Here is a 27,048-nt window from a genome sequence, read left to right as displayed (position 1 = left end):
TTCATATATCTTATGGCAGGTTGATTTGTACTTCGCCTTGGCAGCGTCTGTAAGAAGCTGCTGGTAGTCAAGACGCACAACCGCCAGTGAGTGCTGCGCCTCCTGGTCGGAAGTGAGTGCAAGTGCCCTTTCCCTTAGGAGGATATCTTCCTCGAACTCTTCTATTCATTTAATAAGTTCCTTTTTATGGCCGACCATCAAAGCTAGTGCTCTACCCTTCATTACTGCACCGAATGCACCCCATAGAATTTGAGACGATGAGACCGAACCTACATTTTCTTTAAAGTACAAATCGCTTTCCTTGATTAATGTCTCTTTGATATATGGTATCTTAAGGGCCCAGGGGTTTATGGTGGGGTCCTGCGTTGCAAGTAAGAGCCTATTGTTATCTTGGTAAGCATAGGTGAGTAGTCTGAGATACCGCGTGCAAGGCAACGGGACTCGGAGAACTCATGGATGTCTTGTGCATGGGTGAACATATAGTCAATCCACGATTGGCTGTTGTGGGCCCCGTAGTGGAAAGTGAATCGTACACTGGTGGGGTTGAGTCATCGTCCGATATCAACCAGGCCCATGGCGGACAGGAACTCGGCCAGTTGAGATCCCCCAAGGGGGGTCTCTGCGCGGCGGAAGGCGATCCCTGGTGCCATCTATTGCAAGGTTAAAGTCCCCAACCCAGTACTGACAGGCCGGGCGGGAGGTCAAGGAGGAGCGTTCCTAGGTTCTGCAATGTGAGGCGTTGCAGTCCAGAGGGGGCATATATCGATATGATGTTTAATGTTCTCCCCTCCCATGTACCAGTAAGTTTTACGTATCTGCCTTGGTCATCAGCCCAAGTCTTGTGTATCGTGTACGGACATCCCCTGCCTAAAAGTATCCCCGTCCCTCAGGAACCCGATGTAAACCCCGCATGTATGACTAGTCGATACCCCCACCTATTTAAGGCTCTGCAAGAGTTTCCAATTAGGTGCGTTTCTTAAAGAATGACAGTGTCCGGTGCCTGTCTCTTCAAATATTGGAGAACTATCCCTTGTTTAATTTTGTGCCCATTAACATTCCACGTGAGGAACTTAAGGTCTACGTGTGGTCCCATGTTTGTGCAGATAGTCGGTCTAGGAATACGTCAAGGATTGCCCTTTGGTGACGCTGCGAGTAAAAGACTGTGCGGTGTGTCTGTTTGTGAGTCTGCATGATCCCAGTATTTGCGGGCGGTCCAGAGAGGGTACACACGGGTATCTCTTGTAACCCCCATATCGGTGCAACATGAACATAAGCAGTGACCTGTGGCACTGTAGAAGCAAAGTTTTTCTGCATGCTATTAACATTACCCAACAACGAGCCCCCCTCTCCCTACAAATAGAACAAATATGCCCCCCTCCCCGAATAAAGGTTCCACCCTCCCCCCGCCTCCCTGCATGACGGGCAATGAACCTCCCGCCACCCCTAACATGCAGCGTGCCTATCGCCCACCTTGAAAAGAATTGGGCACATGCACCAACCCCACTCCCTTGGGCAATGATTCGTGTTTTTCATTATCTCGAGCATAAGTAACCGGAGAAGAAGCTAAGACATCTCACATCGCATGTACAATGTACCCCCACCGCCCAACAGTAGTTATATAGTTATGTCTCTGGGTCCACGGGTATCGGCGGCAGGCGATCATAGGGTATCACCATAGGACAGTTCAGAGATGCATAGATCGAAGCAAGCAAAAAGGCACCATTGAGTCAATCGTGTAGACTAGTGTCTCGTGATAGTTTCGCTAGTCCGAGTAGTGCTGTTCTGATGGGACTTCCGTGGCGGGGTCGTCGCCTCTCGGGGACCCATGCTGGTGGTCTGATCAATCTTGGTGCTTAGTCCCACGGCGAGCCTTGTTGTTTTGCTGCTTAACTGTGCGCCATCCCTCGAGCCAATCCCATGCGTCTTCAGGGCTTGAGAAGAACCAATGTTTTCCTTTGGATACAACACGCAGTTTTGCAGGGAAGAGCATGGCGTATTTGATTTCTTGGTCGTGCAAGGCACCAGGAAACTACGGCGCTGTCTCTGGACTTGCATCGTAAAGTCCGGGAAGAAGGTGACTTGGCTATTAACAACGGTAACTGGCGGGCCGCTCTCACTGCGTGCAAAATGATATGGCGTCTCGGTAGTTAAACACCCGTGCCAGGAGAGGTCGGACGGTGCTCCTGGTTTTGGTCTGCCGCCTGGCACCCTGTGCGCCCTCTCGATGGAGAAATAGTTGGAGAGACCCTTAGGTGGGAGATGTTGCAACACCAGGTCTTCTACGAATAAATCTGCCGCCTGCCTCTCCACCCATTTGGGCACTCCCAGTATGCAGATATTGTTGCACCGCATACGAACCTCATAGTCATCAAGCTGGCGTTCCAGCCGGTCCTGTTTACCTTGAAGATCAGTGACTTTGCATTTGAGGAGATTTGAGTCTGTCGTCAGGTCTTTAGTTGTGGATTCCACTGCAGTGAGATGCTTGGTCATATTTCGCATATCATCAGGGAGACCTCTGATGCAACTGTGTCGATCCGGCCTCCAGGGAAGTGCGCATCGTTGTGATGGCAGCCAGGACGTCTCGTAGCGTGGGTTCTGGAGGGTCAACCATCTGTTTTGGGGTAGACTGCGCCTCTTCTTGTCCCTTTTGCCAGGCACATTTTTCCAATTTTGCCTGGAGCGCATGACGGCTGCCACGGCCACTCGCCATGGTGTTGACGGTGCATCGGGCACAGCAAAGAAGGATGTGGATCCAGCTGGCTAATCACCGCCGCCTGCGTGTGGGATTACACCCAGTCCAGCCTGTCGGGTTTCACCAGCTGGGTGGCACCAAGGATGGCGCATTCTAGGCCGCACACGGACCGGCAGACGGAGGGAGGGGCCGGCTATAATCCTGTTGCTCACCAGGCCCGAGCAAATGGTCCTTGCAGTAGTAGCCTGACCCTGGTGGAGGCTTTGGGTCAACAGGAAAAAGTTGGAGTGGTACTGCTCTTCAGAATAAAAGACAGTTCATCACAACCATAGCCGCCGCATATGGTTATTTCTGGGCCTCAGGGGCAAACCGCCGCATTGAGGCTCGTCTCACTAGGAGGTTAACTTCAGTGGTGGACAGTTGCCATGCTATGGAAAATTCCCACTTCACTACAGCGTCTGCCGCCCTCCCTCTGTGTGTTATGCGTCTGTTGAGGCTAAGATGCCCATAGGGGAGTTAGGAGTTGAGGAGGCACCACCTCGGTGAGTACCACCCGATCGTAGAAGTGTAGCCTTTAAATTGCCGGTGAGTGATCCGTACGCTGTGCAATTATTATGTTGTCTCCCCCAACACTGGGCAGGCACCAGGCGGTAGTGCAGAGGTAGTGTCCAGCAATGAGCCGAGCGTGTGGGGTCAAAGTCCCGCAGGGGCGGGTTGAAGCAGTGGGGGCCTCTTACTTGTTTGCGCTGGTGGGCGCCCGCTGAGTTGAATGCTCCGGTGCCGCTTCCATGTGCCGTCCGGCTGTGAAGAGGGCATGGCACGCGCCGCCCACCCGGCTGCCGCACCATAGGCTACGCAGCCCAAGTTGGCCGGTTGGATATGCAGAGGTTGGTGGACCCGGCAAAGCGGCCCCGCCGGGAGACAACAAACCGGGGCCGCACCCCAAGCCGCCGGAACCCCGAAAACAAGCAGTCCGTGACCCGCAGGCCACGCCTCAAGTTCCGATCAGCACGCCCCGGGTCCGGCTTCAGATCTTCAGCTGCACACGTTTGTTTGGGACCACTGTCAGAGGAGTGGTACCTCACAGCATGAGAGGCAAGCGGGTAGAGTTTCAGGAAAGTTTGCTGGGGGCAATGTTACATTTCACAGATATATCGGGAGTGGCATGATGGAGCTTCGCTGCCGTGCGGCCATTTCCCTAGGCAGTTGGCCACGTCCCCAGTCTACCTTTTTCTTGAAGACATTCATTCATGTCATTTTTAGTTTGTTCCATTTCATTTTTAACATTCATGCCGAGGTTGTCAAATCTTTGTAGTAATGCTAGACAGTCTTGTAAAATAGAGAATATTTCTGCTTTTTCCGCACTTCTTTGTATTCCCATCTTTTTAAAGATGGTGGCTATGTGTTTCTTCGTCTTTGCCCACCATTCTGCGATAGATGTGTGGTTTTGTTTGTTTTCTTTCAACTGTGTATTCCAATATCCTTTCCCTCTTTTTCTGTCTGTATGTATGTCAAAGGTGTTTGTTTAAACTCTTTGTCCAGCTTAATACTTTGATTACAGGATTTATTTGGGGGGCTGGGAGACGGAGGGTTGCTTTGACCACTCTGCAGCGGCCCAGGGCGGAGGGAGGCCTTGCGCTGTCAGACTTAGAGGCCTATTACCATGCCACGCAGCTTCAATGGTTTACGAATTGGGTGGCGGGCCATATTCGGCGCCCAGAGGACCAGGGTGGGTTGGATTCTAGCTGGCACCATTTGTCCTGTGTGCTGTTACGGGCCCCGTTGAGAGGTGACTTACTGCTGCCGGATTTGCGCACGGTGAGCCAGTGTTGGCCAGGAGGGCACACGTTAAGACTCCTTATGCGCCCAAGATCCCGCTGAGGATGTGTGCGGCGTTGCCTCACGGGGGAGATTGGAGCCAGTTGCTGACCTGGGAAGAGGCGGGTGTTACGGCAATGGGGGACCTTTATTAGGATGGTAACCTTCTCCCTTTTAATAACCTCAGGGAGTGCCATGATCTCCCGTGGGGGGACTTTCTCTTGCACGCGGCCCTGACAGCGGCTATCAGAAAGCACTGGCGAAAGGGACTATTGGAGCCAGATACATCTCTCGCTTGTCAATATGTAGTGATGGCAGCGGGCACCTTTAAAGCAGTGACATGCCTCTACCGCGGGATCACCCGGGATCTGCAGCAGCCCTTGACGGCGTTGCGACTCAAGTGGGAGGAGGATCTGGGGGAGCCCATTGCAGAAAAACCTTGGGAGGTGATTGTAGAGTGGCCGTAGAAATGTTCTCGGAATGCGCGCTTCCAGCTCATTCAATTCTATGTTTTCCATAGGGCCTACCTCACGCCTGGTAAAATTACTGAATACTTTGGGGTGGCAGCCACTTGTCCCCGTTGTGCCCAGGTTGGGGCGAGTTTTCTTCACATGTTCTGGGAATGTCCGCAGGTGGGAGACTTCTGGAGAGGGGTGACGATTGCTCTGATGGCTGTGACAGAGAGGGAGACTGCCTTGACACCGGGGGTCTGCTTGTTACATTGGTTCCCCCACACTGACAAGACTAAGATTACCAGCAAGTTCATTGACCTAAGGTTGGTCTTGACTAAGAGAGAACTTACTTCCCACTGGAAAGCGGGGCAGGGGCCTAGCCTAGTGCGCTGGAATAAGGAGCTGGTGAAATGGGCAGAAAGTGAAGGGAACTATAGGTTATGTATGGCTCAGCGTAATGGGAGTGAAAAGTCACTGGAAATCGCCCGGGCATGGGTGGCACTCCTGGAACTGGCCAAGCATCCGGCTATAGAAGATGAGGATACCCTTGATGAGAGGGATGTGGCACGGGCCCCTTGAGCGACCTTTCCCGCCTGTGGGAGGACAGTGTGAGCTGGGACCTCTGCGATCATGATACGAGATACGAAGCTTCCCCCTGTGTCTCTGATCCCCTCACTACCTCGGCCTGAGAGATAGAGAGACTGATAGGTGATACGGGAGACTTGTTTGCCTTCCTGCATATCTAAGTAACTGGCGACATGCTTGGGGGGCTGGTTGGGGTGGGGGGTTCCTGTTGTGGGTGTTTCGGACGTGGGAGGGGAGGGAGGGGGTCGGGGGTTCTATTTGTAACTTCATATCATTGGACTGGATCAAGCATGCAGACGGACTGAGCTGTACCACGAGTGCCTTGTAGGAGGTTGGATGAGATTTTGTAATCAGCTTGTCATGATATCTATTGCACTGCATGCTGACTTCCTCCCTTGAGCAGGCCAAGGACTGCAGGATTGAATGTATGTCTTCTGTAACTCAATAAAAATCTGTTTTTAAAAAATGACTGTTATTTAATAAGGGAGCCATGGCGATTCCAAGTTTTCTGAAATTCCCCCGTTCATTATGGGGGTTAGTGGACCGTATTCTTCTGTTGTTCCTAGAAATGGGGAGAAATTAGGCTAGACAGGGCTATTATCATTTTTAGATTCCTGAGGTTTTGATGGCAATTGAAATATCTGTGTCTCTGGAATCTCAAAGCTTTCCTCAACTCTATCATCAGAAAGGTTCTGTAGAACACTGAACTTTCCTCTCCGTTTTTCCTTTTTTTCATAGGGGGTGTTTTTTTCTTTTTGGGAGTGGGTTTTTGTTTTGTTGTATTTTCCTTGATGTTTGCTGTGGCTCTTCTTTTGTAGCTTTCTGAGAAGTTGCCTTCCTTCATAATCCATCCCTTTTGTGCTCTAGGTTAGCTTTTTTTCAGTGTCTTTTTGTACTTGGTTATCTATGGCTGTTTCCATCTCTTGGACAGCTAGGACACTTGTGATTCTGAGGGTGGTTGATTGTCCTGAGGGTTTTCCTCTTGTTCGCTGGTTTGAGTAGTGGGGGGGTTATTATGTTTCTACTCTTCCTATGGTGTTTGTTGATCATTGTCTTTGTCATTTTCTGGGTTGAGTAGTTTGTGCTACTGCCATGATTTCTGCACTAAGGGTTGATAAGGCTTCTAGGTGGTCTATATCTATGTCACATTCTTGTTCCTGATTTTCTTGGGGAATTTTGTCAATTAAGTTGCATGGGTAATTGCTGGTGCTGGTTGATTCTTTTCCTCTGTCTTTTGCCACTTGGGCATAAGAGGCTTCTCTCATGTGTTATGATCTGTACAGGTGATTGTCACTGCCACACATGTTGCAGTTTTTGGGTTTGGGGCATTCAAAAGTTTTATGTCCAGATTCTCCACAATTTTTGCATATTTCCTCGTTGCAGCTTTCCTTGGTATGACCAAAAGTTTGGCAAGATCTGCAGAAGGTGGGTTGGTTCGGGTAATATAAGATGCCCTTATAAGCTCCTTTTGAGATGGTTGCTGGTGGGCGTTTAAGGCCTCCCAGCCCCGATTCGTCTTGCTTTAGTGTGGCATTTCATATCCCCAGGACAGTTTTGAGGTGCCAGCCACCTCTGATTTTCATGGAATATTTCATTAAAAAGAGTTCTATATCGCTGTCTGTGACATATGGACTGTACATATGCATTGTTATGGGGATTTCCTTTGATGTTGCTGTTGTTGTCATAGTTACACCCTTCAGCGCTTCATCTTCTTTTTTAAAAATTTAAGCCATACATAATGTTGCTTGGTTGATAAAATTAAATTTGTACACCCTCCTCCTCGGGTATTATTGAATGCATCTGAGCTGCTCTATGCCGACTTTGAAGATTTGTTCTGGGATTTAATTTGCTATGAAGTATAACATTCCTTTCCTCTTCATTTATCTCAAATGTAATGGTATTGTGCCCTTGCTTTTACATGTTTTATCATATTTTGGGCTTGTGCCCACTGCGCTCCATCATGACGTCATCTCCTTTAGAGTGACATGATCGTTCTGTAGCACACATAGCTGCAATAGGTGATTTGGACAAGTGTGGGGAGCGCTTACAGGGACCGCAGAAAACGATTGGGACAGTCAAAGTTCGTGCACTTGAAAGTTACAGTAGATATGTCCAAAAGGTGAATACCTCAAATAGGTTTGCTTGGAAAAAATTGATTGGTAGTGCATTACCTCGTGAGATGTTGGGATGTGTCTATCATCCAAGTGAGCCCTATAGAGTGAAATGAAAAAGAAAAGGAACCGGGGGCATGTGGGATGGGGTCCGCACTGTGTGGGGAGGTGCAGACTCACCTTATTGTATGGCCAGTGCAGTCTTCATTCTGCTGCTGCTGTTCCCTCTGTGGCCTCTGGGTGGTGGTTCCTTTGTACCGGTGCTTGTAGGCAGTTGGTTTTGCAGCTGGGAAATCCCGCCAGTGGGGGCCCCTGGCAGGCTGGTTGGCTGGGCTACCTTCTGGCAGGTAGACCTTGCGGAAACTGTACTTTTGTTCGACAGTCCTGCTGGCGGGTTTTCAGATGACTGGGAGATCCGCCTATGGCACACAAGCTGGTGGGATGGAGTGCACAGCTTGGCTTTCAGCCCATGAACCAACTAGTCTGTGGGCTTGATGCTACCGTGGGCTGCTGTGCAGACTGGGGTACAGGTCGACATGTGACTCGTGACGGCACCGGTATGCGGGCAACTTGGTGTACGGACTCCCAGGGGCACTAGTATGCAGACGGACCCGGTATGCGGTAATCTGGCAGGCAGAAGGCATTCTGTTGGGCAGGCAGCAATTTGGCAGACCATCGAGTATAGCGGCTCCTACGCAATCCTTGTCCCTTCAGCTATGTGTAGTCACCCATAGAGGCAATGATGCGGGTATCCCTTAGTTTCGAGTGTCCCAGGTGACGTAGCCTTGCAGCGGACTAGCCAGACACGAGTCCAAGCCCCCTTGTTGTCTTTCCCCAATTTCCTCCCAGACTCCACCCCATCACCTTTTGGCATGCAGCCTGGCCTCTGTCAAGACAAGGAGCGCAGGCCCAGCGCCTCAAAGCTTTGGGGATCTGAGTTTTACCTCCCAGCTAGAACCCAGAGCAGATGAACCTACCCTTGATCTGAGCCAAAACTCCGCTTTCACAAATTCCTTCTAGGAAGCAGTTAAATGTGTTCTAAATGCAAAAAAGAAGATGTTTCTATACACAAGTGACTGGTAATACCAGGGCCGACCGGCATGGCTCGCGGATGGGGGGGCAGGTGCGGGGGCTGCGGGAGGGGGGGTCGCACAGGGGAGCGGGGTGTAGAATTATTTTTTTTAAACTTACCTTGAGGCCTGGTCCCACGTCTTCTATTCTCCTGCTCTCCAGAGTCTTCTTCCAGGCTCCCTCCCCTAAGCCAATCACAACGCTGCAGTGCATGGTTGTGATTGGTCTGAGCGCTGTAACACGGCCATCAGCCATGGGCTGTTCGGGTGGGCATGTTCTCCATGCAGGCTGTAATGCAGCCTGCATGGAGAACAGGGAAGTGTGTATGATTGCTTTGGGCGGCCTGAGAGTGCCGACCAAACAGTCATTGCGCACTTGAGCGGGCAAATCACTCCATCCCTGCCCTGCTTCGTGAGCAGAGCAGCCCCGCCCACCCTCCCACCTGCAAAGGAAACATAACATGATAATAACTGAAAGTTATTATCATGTTATGTTTGTGCTTCTCGCACTGCTTGAAAGCAGTGGGGCAACGCTCCTCCGCCATCGCAGAGGAGCCGCCACTGAGTAATACCCATCAACATTCGGGTGACTTAATCCAGCACATACAGGCGGGGCTCTCAGGGCCTTGATGATGTCTATTACCAAGTATTGGCATCTTCATTTACAACGTAGGAAAAAATGCAAAAATCATTAGATTTGCAAAAGCGAGTATGCAAATGTATATGATGAAGCCATGTGGTTGCTTCGATTTAGCACCGCAGCCTGCGTACTGCAAGGACTTGTGCCTGGTCCGAGGTACCTCCAGTTACAAACGTAGGTAACGGAGCGTGCTACAGAAATGACGTGTGTCTCACTCAAGGGACCTCTAGTAACAGCTTACAGTACTGCACCGTGCTATTGCCAGGATGTGTGCCTGATTCAACAGCACTCAAATAACAGACTAAGGCAGTACAACCTGCATTAGGAAAGAGCACATTTCCAAAACTCAGAGGGCACGAAAATGGCCGAGGTTTTTGTGTGTGTTTTTCTGTGTATTTAAATCTTGTGTACAAAAATAATTCGTGAGACTGAGTGTGCAATAAGAAACTAAATTGCAAATGTTGACGTGTCTGGTTTTCATTTTAAGTTGCAAGCAAAACCAATTGGCTTTGACAATGCTTGTCTAAATAAATGAGACCTATTGACATTGGCAATATGTTTTGCTTTATTTGTGTAGGAAGTAAAAGAACAGATAGGGACAGTCTTCTTTTCTGATAGACACACAAAGGCTGCCCTCCTGGTGGGGCTAACATTTGTAACTGCTAGTCGATAGCAAAGTCCTGCAGCTTTTGTGTAGCAATTTCTGATCGCATGACTAAGAGGTAAAAATGAAATTGTGTATAAAACTAAATGTTCTATTTGCAATATAAGTTTTATAATGTGCTCTTCAGCTTCATCTTGTTCTTCTTGTTCAAGGTCGGAAGTGATTGTGAAGCCAGAGGCTGACAGCTTGTAGTGAATCCTCACCGGGTAAGTCACTGTTGTTGAAACTGTTCCTTTTGTGTCATAAACACTTTTTCATTTGAGACACGAGCACTGGGAGCCTTGAGCATTGGTAGACACAGAACCTAGAAGACACAGGCACTGAGAGATGGCGCTAAGAAACACCATCCTGTGAAACACACTCATCTGCAGAATACGCCACACCTGTGAGGAAATGCCCCGCCCAGAAACGTCACCATGCTACCATTTATTCCTCTGTTGTCCGGTCTACTACTTACCGGTACTTCAGGCTCGGTTATTGCTCATTAGGGTAACTGAGCTCAAACTGGGTAATGGTATCCTCTGCTCAGATTCCCACATTGCCTTGTAATTAATTCACTTATGAAACCTCTATTTCTAATACAATCTTATTTCTGCAGATTCCTCACCTTTTGAATATTCTCCAGATGCAAGACTGGATCTAGAAAGGTTTCCCCAGCATTAGCTCTCAGGCACCACCATTCTATCCGTTCTGTTTTCTGGTACAATTAGAGTATATAAGGTGCCTGGCGTCAGTTCCTGTGTTTCTGCACCTCATTGAGTATGGAGATTTTCTCTGTGTTTTAACATTGAACTTCTCCAACTTTCCACAGCGACTAGATCAGTGTCTTCTCATAAGATTTTGGGGATCAAACCAGCAGATGAAGTAATTGGATATCCCTGTCAGAACCACAAGGCATCTGCATGTGGTGTCTACATTCAGGACACAACCCTTCCAATTCTGACTCCTGTTCATTGATGTTTCGAAAGGAGTAGCCAGGCTATTTTTGTCCAAAGCTTGCAAGGATATGTCAAAACATTCCCCTTTAGTGAGTCCCCCAACAGGGAAGGATCTCCTCAAATGTGTTCCCCCTAAAAAGCACAAAAATCATCCTTGTAAGGAGAAATCCTCTTCCTCCTCGAGGAAGCAGTTCTGTTTCTGTCCCCAGTTCCCTGATACCCGGCTCTTCCTCGTCATCAAAACCGATCCAAGACTCCATTGGCTGACCCTTAGTAGGTTGAGAACTTCTGGCAGGCCATGATTGAAACCTTCAGAAGGACCTCTTAGCCTTTGGACCACCCTCATTCTGGGGCACCGACCTTGAAGACACCTGAGTCTTCACCTTCACAGCCTCTGAACTTGATGGTGAATCCTACAAAGCCCATTCCATTCAAAGCACAGACACCTGCTCACTTGATGCTATCTAAGACTCCAACACCACCATCAGAGACAACTTTGGAGCCACCTCCAAAACCCTCAGAATCAGCAGACATCATCCAACTGCCAAAAGGAAAAGTTGAGGCCCGTTTTTATGACAAACCTTTGTCCAAATTGAGGAACTTTTCTGATCGGACTCTGATGCTCCTATTATGTCCAGTAAAGATTAGGGCTCTACAGTGGATGGTGATTCTAAAGCAGACAACCACCCCTTCTTTTACAGCAGAGATGCTGACCTTTCCCTGGACTAGATGTATTTCCAAAATGGGAACATCGCTACCCCTCTGGGCCTACGTCGGAGGACGTGTCTTCAATCACTTCAGTATATATAAAAAACAAGGGCACCCAAAGGAAATCGGTCAGGGACCTTGGGAACTGATTTGCTACAGGAGACAGTGGTCCCTGAGAAATTAAAGAATATTAATACAATGAATATAGCCTCAATCAGTGCTATATTTAAGCCAGTATCCAGCCGGAGAAAGGCACCTTTAATATATAATATTTCAACAATAGTACATAGAATGTAAGTTAATTAACAGTGGGATACAAGCCTGTATCCGAGGACTTACATATCACACAAACAGTGAGGTACAAAAGGCTCAGGCAGTTTCGTGGTTGTTTCAGTCAGTGAATACTTAAATGGCGAAACAACTAATATACAAGGGTCACCTTCACATTAAATTATGTACAATGAATAATGTGTGTAAGGCTGACAACTGTGTCGACGGCGTTTAGATCCTTATCAAGAGGATATCGGATCATCATCGGGACTATCAAATAAAATTGCCCGTAAACAATTGCCTTGGATAACAATGCATAGAGAGCAACATAGGTACAAAAGGGAAAATAAGAAGGGGGAGAGAAGAAAGCCATATTTATGGAATTAGTTTTTTGGTAGTATACATTAAAAACAATACGATGTGACTGATTAAATAGAAACAGAAATAGGAGTAAGATACGTTTGTGCTGAGACGAAATGATAACATTTAAGAGGTAGTATACACTGTGGGATGTAGAAGAGAACTTAGCGTGAATGCCAGAACTTAAAACTTAACAATTGGTCTAAATTGCGGTATGTAGAGTAAATAATTTGGTTGACAAGCATTACATCAAAGGCTGTTCGAGAGTATTATGCGATGGTGAGGCGGAAAGATACTAGAAAGATTTAGCAAGAGACGAAAGTCAAGCATGGAAAGTCCGTGAATGTGCGGAGAGATTAAGCATACGAACTTCGAGCGGCGATGTGATCAGGTTGAGCGGGGAACCGAAGTATACTAAATAGTTACCTCAGACGGCGTAGTGTTCGAGTAATGAACACGAGAGCTCGCGGTACCGGAAAAGGGGACATTTAGCCAGGGCGGGTGCGAAGCATCCCGAGTGAGGAGTGATGGTCGGAGGATAGAAAATCCGGGACTTGCGAACTTCAGTGGTACAAAAAGCATTAGGAGCATTAGAAATATCCTTCACCACCAATGAGTCCAAATCTAATATTTTACAGAAATCTGGCACCTTTCCCTGCAGTTTCAGGGCCTCTCCTACCTTCTAATGAGGAGCTCTTGGAGCTTGTATTGACAGCCTTGTAGAAACCCTTCTCAATGCCAGTAGTCCACAGGCAGATCACTTGATAACACACACATACCCCATATGACATAAATGTTTTTTTCACATCCTGCACCTGAAAATCTAGTGCTTTTCTTGTTGGACCTCAAAGCTGAGAGTCTAAGAGCCTGAACTGTGTGGGCTTTCTCTTTGGTAGTCTCACTCTCCACCCGGCATATGAAATCAGACGTGCTGTCTGATGTGTTTTCGATTCACTCTAAATGATCGACTTTGCCGCCTAGCGATTGTTGTGGGTGAATTTCTCATGCTACTCACTGCTACTTTACACAATACAGCAAACACAAGCCATTGAATTGCTTTTTCACTTGTAATTGAGCTTTTTCCAACATTAGTTGAAAGAATCATTGTTTAAAACATTTCAGATGGACATTAACTCTCCATTTGATTGATAAGGTGACATGACACTCTACACCATGTTTTTACACTTATATTCCTCTTTCACAGAGGTTCCACAGTCAAGGACATTGGAGCACAGCACCTAGAGGCAACTATTTACCCTTGGTTGCATGAGTTCAATTCTTATTGAAGACACCTACTGCGGAGATCTAATCACCGCACACAACACAGCTCCAACCAGGATGCCCACAGAGTGACATATATGCTGTAATTAAGGACCGTACTAATTAGATTGGATTCCAATCCCAGCCACTCTCAAGCCATCCCATGCGTCAGTTTCCCCCTGAAGCATCCCATGTGTCAATAACGCTCAGAAAATATTTCCACATCTGTGAGAAGGTGGCCTGGTATATGCTGTCCACTATTTAAAGTGGGCACCTTGTACCAGTCCACACGACCCGTATGATGTATGAGGTCAAAGATAACCTTTAGCAGGCTGGCCTAGTGGTAGCTGTGGAGAGCAGCCTTCAGGATTAATCTTGATGGAATGTAAAGCAGCTTGTTTTTCCAGAATATCACCTCCTGAATGACTAAATGAAGGAGAACCACACAGTAGTTATATAAAAAGATGTATTTATTAATATAACACTCTGCTATCCTCTAAACGAGGATAGAACACAAAGCACACAATGTGTAATCAATAGAACAGTTGTAAGTAGCACAATACACCGTGGGCTCCAGGGGGAGACCAAACCATACACTGAAATAGTGGTATAACAATAACGACTTGGATCAAGACAAGGTCTGGAGCACATAGTATCACTGGGACCCCAAGGAACCACCCAAGGTGAGTAGACAGGGACCCCACGGAGGCCGGGTGCAGTGTGGGAACACGACCGCGGGCTCCATACAATTCTATGGGAAAGTTGCGGTTACAGTTTTAAAGTTTAAGGAACCTTTTAGGAGGACCTCGAGCGAACACTTTTGAACTTCAGAGTTTGGAGAGCCATCCCTCCCGTGGATACCGTAGTACCAGAGTTACCTATCCCAGGGGAGCCGGATGCATAGGTCTGAAGTGGCGTTGGAAACTCTTGTCGTTCTTAATGGAGGGCTGTGAAGAAGTACTGCTGCTGTGAAGGTGAAAAATGTCCGGTGGGAATACAAGCCTGGATTCTGGTAGGAAGGAAGCTGAAAGCAAAGGTGATAAAGTCTGGGTCGCTTTAGAGTGACCAGGGGCTCGGGAGACGAATTGCCAACCGATGTCGGGTGCTTCAGGTGCGAAGAAGGGATGCTTGACGAGGACCAGGAGACGTCGAGGATGACCAGGAACCAGAGGTGAGCTATCCCACGAAGGATGTCGAGTGCTGAGGGGTCAGTGTCCGGCGGGAGCACCAACAAGCCTTGGCAAAAGCAACCCACGCAAGAAGGTCAAGCAGGTTACGGTGTGGACCAGCAAGGTCCAGGGGACTCACCAAGCGAAGGGGAGTCAGGGCACATCTGGAGCAACCAGGAAAGCCCACAAGAAATCAAAATGACCCTCAGGAGGACCCACAGGCCGGATGACTAGGATTTGCGAGGGGACCTCGAGCAAGATTGTAAAGTATCAGCCCACAGAGCACTCGGTGTGAGGAGGCCAGAGTTCTTTGGTGCAAATACTGCTCAGGACTACATGGAGTCCAATGCACAAGCTCAGGAATCGTCAACCAGCATATGCACTTGCAAATGGATGCGGTGCAAAGGGGTTCGGGTTATGCAGTCCCCACGAGGGATACTGGCCTCAAACTCTGTGAGAGGACAGTTCGACCTCGAGGACCTTCGGAAACCCACCTCCTGTGCTGCTGAAATCTTCGGAGTCCGCAGGAGCTCAGGAGCAGCAGACCAGTTGGTTGCGGTTTGGTGCCTGCTAAGCAGGGGAGTGACTCCTTTACTCCAAGGGAGATTCATCAGTTGTCTTAAGTGCACCACAGGTCCTGCACGGAGCCTGTATGGAGCAAAGGCCCAAACTAAGCTTTGGACGGAAAGGGGGACGAAGTCGATCCGAGTTGTGGTCCAGCGAAGTCCAAGGTGTCCAGACGTTCAAAGATCAGTGGTTTCTTCTTATAGAATCTTGTCCACGTAAAATCTAAAGTCTTGCAGTCAGGTAAGCCCTTTTGTACCCACGGGAGAGGGTTGAATAGATTCACGGGACCCTCCTAGGGGAGGGGCAGGACAGAGGGTTGGCTACACCCATGTCCTTTGTACAGTTTTGGGCCACAGCACGAGCCAGTGGCTCCAAGAACTCTTTTGAGCTGGACTATGCACAGGGACACCAAATGTGGCCTAAGTGCAGACTTTCAGGCACTCTTGAGTGCACCCACCCAGCTCCAATACACTAAATCCTGTCTGGGAGGTTGTCACACCTCCCTGTGACAGGATGCCTATTGTGCTGCCTTCCTCTGCTCGAGCTTGGCTCAGCAGCAGGAGGGCAGAAATGTCTCTCTGGTCGGCAGCATCCATTTTGTGCTATCGGGGTCGAGAAGGCTGGCACCAGTAAGACCAGTGACCCCACGAAGCTCGCTTCAGAAGGGTGGAATCATACCTCCCACACCAGTTACTGGTGTGGAGGTAAGATTCCAAGGTGTTTGATACCAAACACGGTATGTTTCTATGCTGCCGTTTTCGTGATAGCATTTACCGCAAGGTTATAATTAGGGCTCCCGGTTTTCCGTTTTTACGGATTTATACATATGAATACAGACGGAAATCTATATTTCCTTTGTCTGTATTTATATTTATAAACGGCAAAATACTAGCAAATTTGGCCACGCTGCCGTCGGGTATTTTGCTACCGACGGGGCACTTGGAATGGAAGATAAGGCGCTTGTACCCATGGCAGACTGTGCTGGATGAAGGAAGGCACCCGGCATGGAGCGAGACTGGGAGAGTTGAATGAATGATAAACAGGACGGCTTCCATGCTGGCAGCGCGGAGTGGGGGTGCCCTGTGTTCAGTGACTCGCGGGTCACGGTGTCTCGTGCTGGCGAGGACTTTTGAGAGCAGGGCACCGGGTAGAAACAAAGGGACACAGACAGATGGAAGCAAAGTGTGGCTAATGGACTTGGGATGCCTACTGTAGTAGAAGCTTCCCACACTTGCAGGGAGGTAGTATGCTTCCCACACTTGCGCTCCTAGCTGCGCTCGAAGAAAATTCATGTCACTCTGTCAATTAAAGCCTAAATGGCTCCCACGCCGCCTTTCCATTTCATCATTAGCCATTTGCCACATTTACATTTTCTACAGGTGTCAGGCTTCCTGACGAGGATCGTTGTTTAGATTGCTGTCCTCCAGGTTCACGACACCCATCCCGTTTCCTTTCAGACCAGGCATCTGAGGGCTGTGTTTCTTTTCTTTTGCAAACAGCACCGCAACTGTTTCTGTTTAAATAAAAAAAAAATATGGGCCCGTAGCTCCCACCCGTGTCCCCTGTAAAAGGTAACTCTCACAGGGGGTAGACACTGCCCGCAGTCTGGTAAAAAGGGGTGAAATAAACAACAAAGCCTCGTTAACATGTGAATGGTCTTTTTAAAGACCTGTGAAGTACTCGGGTGCGGCTTGTCAGCTTTGTTATCTCGCACAACAAGAAACTCCATCTGATTTGAAGCACAATCTTTTGGAGCCTTTAGGAGTAAGGGATACATAGTCAAGCAGGAAGGAGAGCGTGAACGACAAAGCAGCACAGCCAACTAATTAGCCATCCAAGATCTATCATTTTTTTGTACTAAATTTTTTATTTGTTTTCTAGTACAATATAGACTATATTGTACTAGAAAACTAATAAAATTGTCAATTTAAATAAATGTGGAAAAATACTAGCTGTAGCGTCATCTTTTGCTTGTGGCAAAAATAAATTTGGATAGATACAGAAAAAATGCCCAAAAAATAAATATGGATAAATACAGACGGAAATGGCAAAATAATAAATACCATAAAACCGGGAGCCGTAGTTATAATGCACCTCTACCTGAGTCCCATACAACCCGGGAGAATGGTCTCCGAAGGCTGCAAAGAGGCTCTGCTCATGCAGGGGCACCCTCTCACGGAAAACCCAGCACCCTGCCTTCAGGATTGTTAAGACCTGCTATAGGGGTGACTTATAAGTTTTAAGTGTAGTGACAATTAGATATAGTGAACCTATATCTAAAGTAAGTTGTGCAAGCACCAGCTTACACAGGCTGCAGTAGCAGACCTAGAATTCCATTTTGTATGGCCTCTCATGGGTGGCATAATACATGCTTCAGCCCATGGGAGGCCTCTGGGGTACCTATGCCCTGGGTAGATGTGTACCATATACTAGGGACTGACAAGGGTACCAAAGGACATGTATGACAATTTAAGGGAGAAAGCAGATAGACTGGAGTCCTGATTAGCAGGATCTCAGTCAGACTAGTCAAAACAGTGAGGCATCAAGCAAAAAGTGGGGGTAACCATAAGAAGCAGATGCTACTTTCCTACAGCATCTATCCTACACAATTGGGCAGGTGCTGCCCAAACCTATGTCCTGATGATGACCCTGTCCAAATTGTATGCTTGGAATCAAAACTTTGAGTTGACACAATAATAGTGTACTATTTTTGGTTTGATTCTGAAGCATTTCACTCCGTGTTAGTGTATACAAACCACCTATGCATCCTGGATTACTCACTATTGTATGCACATAGATTGTTTAGCACCAACACACTTAACAGTCACTTATTTTCACTTGCACTGCGTCATTGTGCCGTTTGGAATCACCGTCTTACCTATAAATTGATCTAAGTATAAAACTGTAATAATTTTTTTCTATTTTGTTAAACATTGAAATAAAATTGTCCAATTGAGAAATAGAACTAATCGCTTGATGGTCAAAATTACTAGCTCCAAGGAAGTAGAAGTTTACTCTTCCCCCCTCCTTTAGGGGCGACTGTTTTGCTATTACTTGGCTGTTATGTTCCCACCCTGTGGGAGTTGGTGAAGTTGACTGTTATCAGCTTCCCAATGCATGCAAAAGCCTTTCTCCAATCTGAGAAATATTGGTTTTGATGTTTCTAACCAGATCTTGAAATATGGCTTATATTCTGCAGACACTGTTGTCCGATACAGGGGCACAGCTGGCACATTGTTATCATTCTTGGATGCCTTCCACTTGATTCTTGCAAGTTGTCCAGGCAACATTCATGGTCATGCCCTTTGATGGTGAGTGACTGTTCAGAGATAAGAGGCTAACGTCTCCAGCAGAGCTGAGCAGTCTCACTGTGCCCACTCTTGCTGGCAATACAGTTCCACCAATAGTACAGAATGTTATGGGGCTACTTCAGGCTACAACTATTTTGGCAGTGCTGGCTTCACAAGTGAGCGTATATCCAGTGGCTCAGTGTGCCAAGCAAGAAGATCAAAGCGTGAAGTTCAAGACTCAAATTCCATGGACGACAGGACGTGCGCCAGGAATGAAGGTAAATGGAACATGGACATCATACTCATTCCCACAACTACAGATAGAGAGCGCAAAGATGAACCACTGAACAAGAGTTTGCTCTGGCTCCAACTTAGTGTAGGGACTTTTTCATAACATTAGGAATCTACAGGAAGAAGTATTCACCAAAAAAGGTTACTTACCATTCTTAAGTTATTTTGTGGAGAGTATATCTTCCTGTAGGTTCCTTACCACCCTGTCTCTTCCCTGGTAAGTTAGTGCCATGTATAGTATGATTTCAAGGTAAGCAATCTTAACAGGTGGTGCATTGTCACTCAGGTGGATGATTTTTTTGGTTTCCCTCTACACACCTCAAATGGAAGTAAAAAAGGTACTAGGAGATGACATCATGATGCCGGTGCCAGCGTACATACTCCATTGTCATCACGTCCAGGGATGGCTGAGGTCAAATGGTACCATCTGTCAGAGCTAGAGAGCTATTGCTGGGAAACAAATATCCAGATACAGTCCCGCACCTGGAGGATATTCCTCAGATAAGAAATCTGCATGAAGATATAGTATGCACAAGAAATATTGTTACTGAAGGTAAGTAAAATTTACTTTAACAAAGATTGGTGGGATGGCACACTATTTGATACAAAGATGATTGTTCCCCTGAGCCTCTCTCTCTGCCCATTCCAGTTCCCTGCACCCAGCAATGTGGCCAGAGAAAACATAGGTGTTGTTGGTTTACTGTTGAAGACTCTTGGATTACTATGCCACAGCATCTTTGCACTCGACCTCCTTGGAATCTAGAAATGTTTAGAAACTCAATGGTTTGGCAAACACTTCCACCTTGCTGTCTTAAGCTCCTTTACAAAGTACTGGGGTAACCCAAGAAAATCCTCAGGATCAGGATACTAGATAATACAGAAAACCATGGTCCTAACAGACAGAACGGATAGAACAGTTGAATGCAACTATTCTGAATCACACTTCAAAAAAAGAAATAAGAGGGAGAGAACAAATGGGTTGAAATATCATCACACATAACGTAATAGTTATTCCAAAATACAGATATCAACTTATAGTAGTGCTATACATCCACTATATTCATACATTAGTCGCTCCAAAAACCATAGTAATGTACTCAATAGAAAGTGCTTGTGCTTAAAGAGTAGAACAGAAGGGAAAGACCTATAGCATCTATAAACTCATTTCAAGAGGGCCTGTTTGTTAAACATTTCATGTATTCAAGATCTCTTTTGGCAAAGTTAGACAATACAGGCAGTTCAAAACATGGCTCCATATCAAGGAGGCAGAATTAATCTGCAGCATTACAAAAAAGTTTTATGGAGCCTTGTTTGTTCATTTTCTTTTTTTTTTACATGAATTTTATTGGCATTTGTTGTATATAACATTAACAAACATTGCAACATCTCCAGTATCAAGCATTTGTTCCAATATATACCTTATAGTATTCTCACATTCATCAATGTTAATATCCGTTCATATGAAATAGGTCAACAGGTTCAACCAGTTCTAACTTTCAACTTCCTCCCCCTCCCCTAAACAAGTTGGTTAGTGTCAGTTGTATGTGTCAGTGGTGTGTGCTACTCCTTCATCTATCTGTGCTGTGCTTACTGTGGGCGACTCTTTGTGGGTGGGTTGGGGGTGAGGGAAAGCAGGGGCCGTCACACCTCATCACTGCATAGGACCTTTACCTCTCTGGTATGTCTGGTGGCCCTATTTCATTGTCCCTGTTCTGTGGTGGCGAGTCTGGCTGGTCGTCTGCTGTATCATCTAGGTCTGGTGTTTGTAGGTCATTCACTAGGTTCCCCGAGGCCCTCGCTGTTTCTAGGTTTCCTATGCCTCTATTCACTGCGCGCAGTAAGACTCTATGTTCTGCATCTGCCCATTTCTCCATTTCCCTTCTCCAGCTCCCTATTTGGTGACCTCTTGCGGACTTCCAGTTCTTTGTGTTTTCCCTTTTCACAAGTACAAATGCTAAATCTAGGAATCTTCCAGTAGTCTTCGTCTTGGCCATGTGTGGGAACCAGTGAAGTATGCATCGGCGCACTGTGTGCTCAATTACCCTATCGATGATGCACTCAACAATCACTAGGACCTCTTCCCAGAAGTCCCTCAAGCCTGGGAAATCCCACAATATGTGCAGGATGTGTGCCTTGATACTTGGCTTTCTCAACTGACTCACCAGGCTGCGCAGCTCAACACTGGGCCATAGATTGGATCCCAGTTGTGGCCCAATTCTTGCAAACATTAATCTCTACGCATTTTCCAATCTGAATCAGAAATGGGTGCGCCCATTTCCCTCTACCAGGCTCTGCGCTGGGTACTATTGTGGTGGCATATCCCTTCTAAGGGCTTCATAGAAATGTGAAATGAGATAGCGCCCTTCCCCCATCCTACGAGACCGTCAAGGACTCCCGAGGTGGGAGGAGCCGCCGGAAAATCTGTCCACATCTCCCTTGCCACAATCTCCAGATTGACGTAATGGAGGAACTGTGCCGGTCCCACTCCAAAAGTGCCTTGTGCATCTTGGAAGGATATAGAAGTGTCCCCTGGATAAAGGTCACCCGCTTCCAGGCAGCTCCCTTCTGTCCACTGCTCCTTAGATGTGTTAGTCAATATTTTGGAAGAGTGCCAGGTCCCACAATTTCAATTCCCTACCGAAGGGAGCCCTGCGGATCACTTTCTGGACCATCTTTTACCACATCCATGCTGTATTAATAATCAGATATGGAAGCGGGTGCTCCGACCTCCCACCCCGCGTCAGCAACTGTGGCATGGTGTCACCCCCACATTCATCTCCAGGAGTTGCTTTTCCCAGTTATCTGAGTCTGTGAGCCAGGGGGTGGCGTGTTGCAGGTAAGCCGCACAGTAGTAGTATTGTACATCTGGCACCGCTAGTCCCCCCTCTTCCAGGTCTCTCTTCGGCGTTTGAGTGCCACCCTACTGCGTTTACCCACCCCCAGTGAATTCTGCAAAAGATACAAGCATCACGGAAGGAAAACCATTTTTGCAATGGCTGCCCTACCCATGACAGATAAGGAGAGTTTGTTCGAAAATTTAATGGAGTTCTCCAAGCCGGTCAGCACCCTATCCACATTCTGCTGCTCTTCAGTATGAGTGACACAAATCACTAAATATCAGAATCCTTCCAATTCCCATCAAAGTCCTACGTTCTGCAACTGCTGTGGCTGCTCCCGACCAACCCTCCTAAGGGGAACACTAGTGATTTGCGGGCGTTAATTTTCAAACCTGAGACCTCACCAAAAGCATCCCTGAGACTTGGTAACAGGGGAACAGACTCCCCAGGTGAGTAGACTTATACTAAAGCATCGTCTGCATACAGCGACACTGTGTGATTGGTATTCCCCACCTGAATCTGCCAACACTGAACGCAGCACCAATGCTCCAAAACTGCTCTATCAAGATGACCCCACGATTTATGTCGGACCACAACTCCCCTATTTTGAACATTAGCGGGCTAGGGCTTAGGAGAGATCTCGAATTGGAGTTTTGAAAAAGCTCTATTGTATGATGAGGGTTACCGCTCACACACGCAGGGGTGAATTAAAGAGTTTTTGGAAATTAATATAGGGTCAGCAGCAGTTAGAACCGTATGGGACGTAATGAAGGCGGGCATTCAAGGCGAGACCCAGCGGTATTCCATCAGACAGAACAAAAAAGATAAATCACAGTTAGTAAGGGCTCATGACAAGATGAAAAAAGCAGAGGAAAAACTAATCTCAGCAGTTAATCTAGGGGCTGAAATTGAAAATGCTCAGTTGGAAGTAATAGCTAGTAAGGCAGAAATAGGGTCCGTATTTGCTGAAAAAATTGCCAAGAAGTGGGCCTCTGCCAGGGAAAAAATATACGAATGTGGCGATAACATCGGCCACCAACTTGCTCTCAGAATTAGACAACAGGTGTCTGCTAGTGAAATTCAATCTATTCAGCTTAGCACTGGAGAGATCACAAAAGATGCAAGTAAGATCCGTAATGCATTTTGTGATTTTTACCAGAATCTCTATTCAGAAGATAACATAGGGACATCAAAACTGAGAGAAGCGGAATGTCAGGCCTATTTAGACCAGTTTTCCCATGGCGGCACTTAACCCAGAGGATTTAGACCAACTTGAGAAAACCCCCGGGGGGGAAGAGATAGCCAAAGCCTTAGGAAGCCTTCCGGATGGGAAAGCGTCCGGTGCAGACCACATACCGGTGGAGTTTTATCAAATATTTGCCCCGAAAGATTAAAGACATCCTTATTATACTGGTAGAATCTATCTTTAGTGGAGCACCTCTTCCAGAATCTTGGTCTAATGCCAAGATAGTGATATTTCCCAAAAAAGACAAATCTCCTCTAGAAATGGGATCGTATCGACCAATCACCCTAATTAACTGTGACTCTAAGATATATGCCAAGGTATTTGAAACAAGATTATCATTGAGAATAGAGTCTCTGGCTTCGCGATGGCAACATCGTTTTATCCCTAAAAAAAGTATAACCGAGCATATCCGTAGAGCTATCACACTATTGGATGCAGCTCAAGTAACGGGAGACACGATCGCTTTAATTATACTCGACGCTGAGAAGGTGTTTGATCGGGTCTCCTGGGCATTCCTTTGGGCTGTTTTGAAGAAAATGGGCTTTGGACCAAAAGCAATACAAGCCATACAAGCTCTTTAGAGCAATCTCACTGCTAACGTATTCGTCAATGGGACCCCGATGGAGCAGATCAAAATATCACGAGGGACCCATCAAGGGTGTCCGTGCTCACCTCTGCTCTTCGCTCTTTATATAGATCCTCTTATCAAGGCTATAGAAAACAGTCAAACTATTCGAGCGGTGAGCAGATTTGGGCTAGATACTAAATGATGGCTTATGCCGATGATCTGGCAGTGGTCACCCCTGATCCTGTGTCTGCCATTAGCGACCAATGCGCCCTCCACGGCCTGGTCGCCCCCACGTTGCCCGCCTGCTCTGCCTGCCTCCTTACCTGCTGCCTGCCCGACCTCGGATCCCCGGCGCCCCAGCCGCCGCAGGGCCGCCCACCAAGCCCGCATGGGTTTTCCCGCCGTTCCCTGCCGCGACCCCGCCCCCCCGCCTGCCGATTGGCCCCCACGCTCCCCGCCTCCCAGCGGACCCTCCCTCCCGGCTCCCTTCTTATGACGCCCCCTGAGCGACCGCGCAGCGGACGCGCGCAGCGGGAGCACCGATTGAGCGCCGAAGGTGCGCCACAGGTAAGCCCGTCTACGCCTGGACTCCGCCCCACGCCAGGACCCCTGGCCCCCGCAGACCCCAGCCCACCCGCCGGACTTACGACGCCGCCACCCTCAACGCACTCAACACCGGCCGAATCCCAGGATGCTACCGAGCCACCCAGAGACGCACCCACGGACCCTTCAGCTGCCACTCCTGCAAGTTCACCTGCATCCGGACCTGCACTGCACCAATACTCACCAAGCCGAACACCAGCAGCAACCACCTGAAGTGCATCCTGCACAACACCCGCTCCGTCCACAGACACGCCGTCCAACTCTGGAACCTCCTCGACACCACAGCTCCTGACGTCGCCTTCCTCACGGAAACATGGATGAACGCCTCCTCAGCGCCCGACATCGCCATCGCCATCCCAGAGGGCTACAAGATCACCCGGAGGGACCGCGGCAACCAGACCGGAGGAGGCATCGCCATCATCCACAGGAACACCATCCGCATCACGACCAACACCGACGACACCCTGACAACCGCCGAACACCTGCACTTCCAGATCCACACCGACCCCAAGACCACCCTCAGAGGCACCCTGACCCCCGGGACCCCACACACCATTCAACGAAGACATCGCCGACTTAATCAGCCCGCACGCCCTCCCCTCCGCTGACTACATCCTCCTCGGGGACCTCAACTTCCACCTGGAGAACGACAACGACCGCAACACCACTACCCTGCTTGACAACCTCGCCAACCTCGGACTCAAGCAGCTGGTGACCACCCCCACCCACCTCGCCGGACATGCACTCGATGCCGTCTTCTCATCCAGCAAGGACATTGTCTTCAGCCACGCCACCGGACTCCACTGGACGGACCACAGCTGCATCCACTTCAGCTTCAGAAGGACCACGATCCACCACCATAAGCCACAGGTTGCACGAAGAAGCTGTAACAAGATCACAGCCGACCAACTCGCCGCATCCCTGAGCCAGCACCCTCCCGCCAGCTCAGCGAACCCCAGCCAGGCCGCCGACAACCTCACGAAGTGGATCAGCAACTGCGCGGACGAACTCGCCCCTCTGAGGACCCCGCCCAGCAGACCCGGCAGCAAGAAGGCCCCTTGGTTCACCGACGAACTCAAATGCTCCAAGAAGAACTGCCGAGCCCTCGAGAAAGCCTGGAGAAGAGACCCAACACCGGACAACATGACTATCCTCAAGCTCGCCACCCGAAAGCACCATCAACTGATCCACGCCACCAAGAAAACAGCATTCAAGGACCGCCTGGACAACAACGCACACAACAGCAAGGAACTCTTCAACATCGTGAAAGAGCTCTCCAACCCCAACGCCGGAAACAACGACATCACCCCATCGCAAGACCTCTGCAACTCCCTCGCCTCGTACTTCCACAACAAGATCGCTGACATACACAACAGCTTCAGCACACAAACAACGCCCCCAACGACCGCACCAACGCCCCCCACCACCACCCTCAGCGCCTGGACACCGATCAACACCGAAGACACCATCCGCACGATGAACTCCATCCACTCCGGATCCCCAACCGACCCCTGCCCTCACCACGTCTTCAACAAGGCCGACGCTGTCATCGCACCCCACCTGCGGGACATCATCAACACCTCCTTCGACACCGCCACCTTCCCGGAGAGCTGGAAGCACGCCGATCTCAGCGCTCTACTGAAGAAACCAACAGCGGACCCCACCGAACTCAAGAACTACCGCCCCATCTCGCTCCTCCCGTTTCCAGCCAAAGTCATCGAGAAGACAGTCAACAAGCAGCTGGCCGCCTTCCTCGAGACGAACGGATCCCTCGACCCCTCACAGTCTGGCTTCCGGGCCAACCACAGCACCGAAACCGCCCTCATCGCTGCCACCGATGACATCCGAGCCCTGCTGGACAACGGAGAAATAGCGGCCCTCATCCTCCTAGACCTCTCCGCGGCATTCGACACTGTCTGCCACCGCACCCTAGTGCAGCGCCTCAACAACGTCGGAATCCAGGAGAAGGCACTGGATTGGATCATCTCCTTCCTCGTTGGAAGGACACAGAGAGTTCGCCTATCCCCGTTCAGATCTGCAGCAACAGAAGTCATCTGCGGCGTTCCCCAAGGCTCCTCGCTCAGCCCCACCCTCTTCAATGTCTACATGAGCCCCCTTGCGGCCATCGCACGCCAACACAACCTCAACATCATTTCCTACGCCGACGACACACAGCTGATCCTCTCCCTCACCAACGACCCCGCCACCACCAGAGCCAACCTACACCAAGGGATGAAAGACGTAGCCGAATGGATGACGACCAGCCGCTTGAAACTGAACTCAGACAAGACGGAAGTCCTCATCCTGGGCTCCTCGCCCTCCGCCTGGGATGACTCCTGGTGGCCCCCCGCCCTGGGCACCGCACCCAAACCGACAGACCACGCACGCAACCTGGGCTTCATCCTGGACTCCTCCCTCTCCATGACCAGACAAGTCAACGCCGTCTCCTCGTCTTGTTTCAACATCCTGCGCATGCTATGTAAGATCTACCGGTGGATCCCCACCGAGACCAGGAAGACGGTCACCCAGGCCCTCATCACCAGCCGTCTGGACTACGGCAACGCCCTCTACGCCGGAACCACCGCCAAGCTCCAGAAGAGACTCCAGCGGATCCAGAACGCCTCAGCGAGACTCATCCTCGACATCCCCAGACACAGCCACATCTCCAGACACCTGAGAGACCTGCACTGGCTCCCGGTCAACAAGAGAATTACCTTCCGGCTCCTCACCCACGCACACAAAGCCCTACACAACCAAGGCCCGAGTTACCTTAACAGCCGCCTCCCAAACGCCATCTCCGATCGACCAGTCACGCCCTCGCCGCCGTCCCCCGCATCCGAAGAGCGACAACAGGAGGAAGGTCCTTCTCCCACCTGGCCGCCAAGACCTGGAACTCCCTCCCTCCCGCC

General features: G+C 48.9%; 1 protein-coding gene across 1 annotated transcript in view; it reads left to right on the top strand.

The window, feature by feature from the left end:
• Positions 1 to 27,048, top strand: part of LOC146789902 (uncharacterized) — a 295,834-nt gene that overhangs the window by 208,460 nt on the left and 60,326 nt on the right. Inside the window, exon 4 of the mRNA XM_085628178.1 lies at positions 10,185 to 10,238. Coding sequence (XP_085484304.1) covers positions 10,185 to 10,224 — 40 coding nt within the window. The 3' untranslated portion in view covers positions 10,225 to 10,238. The remainder of the gene's footprint in view (positions 1 to 10,184; positions 10,239 to 27,048) is intronic.

Source organism: Triturus cristatus, chromosome 10 (assembly GCF_964204655.1).
Source record: "Triturus cristatus chromosome 10, aTriCri1.1, whole genome shotgun sequence".
In the NCBI taxonomy this organism is placed as follows: Eukaryota; Metazoa; Chordata; class Amphibia; order Caudata; family Salamandridae; genus Triturus; species Triturus cristatus.
This window is presented reverse-complemented; position numbering and strand designations above follow the sequence as displayed.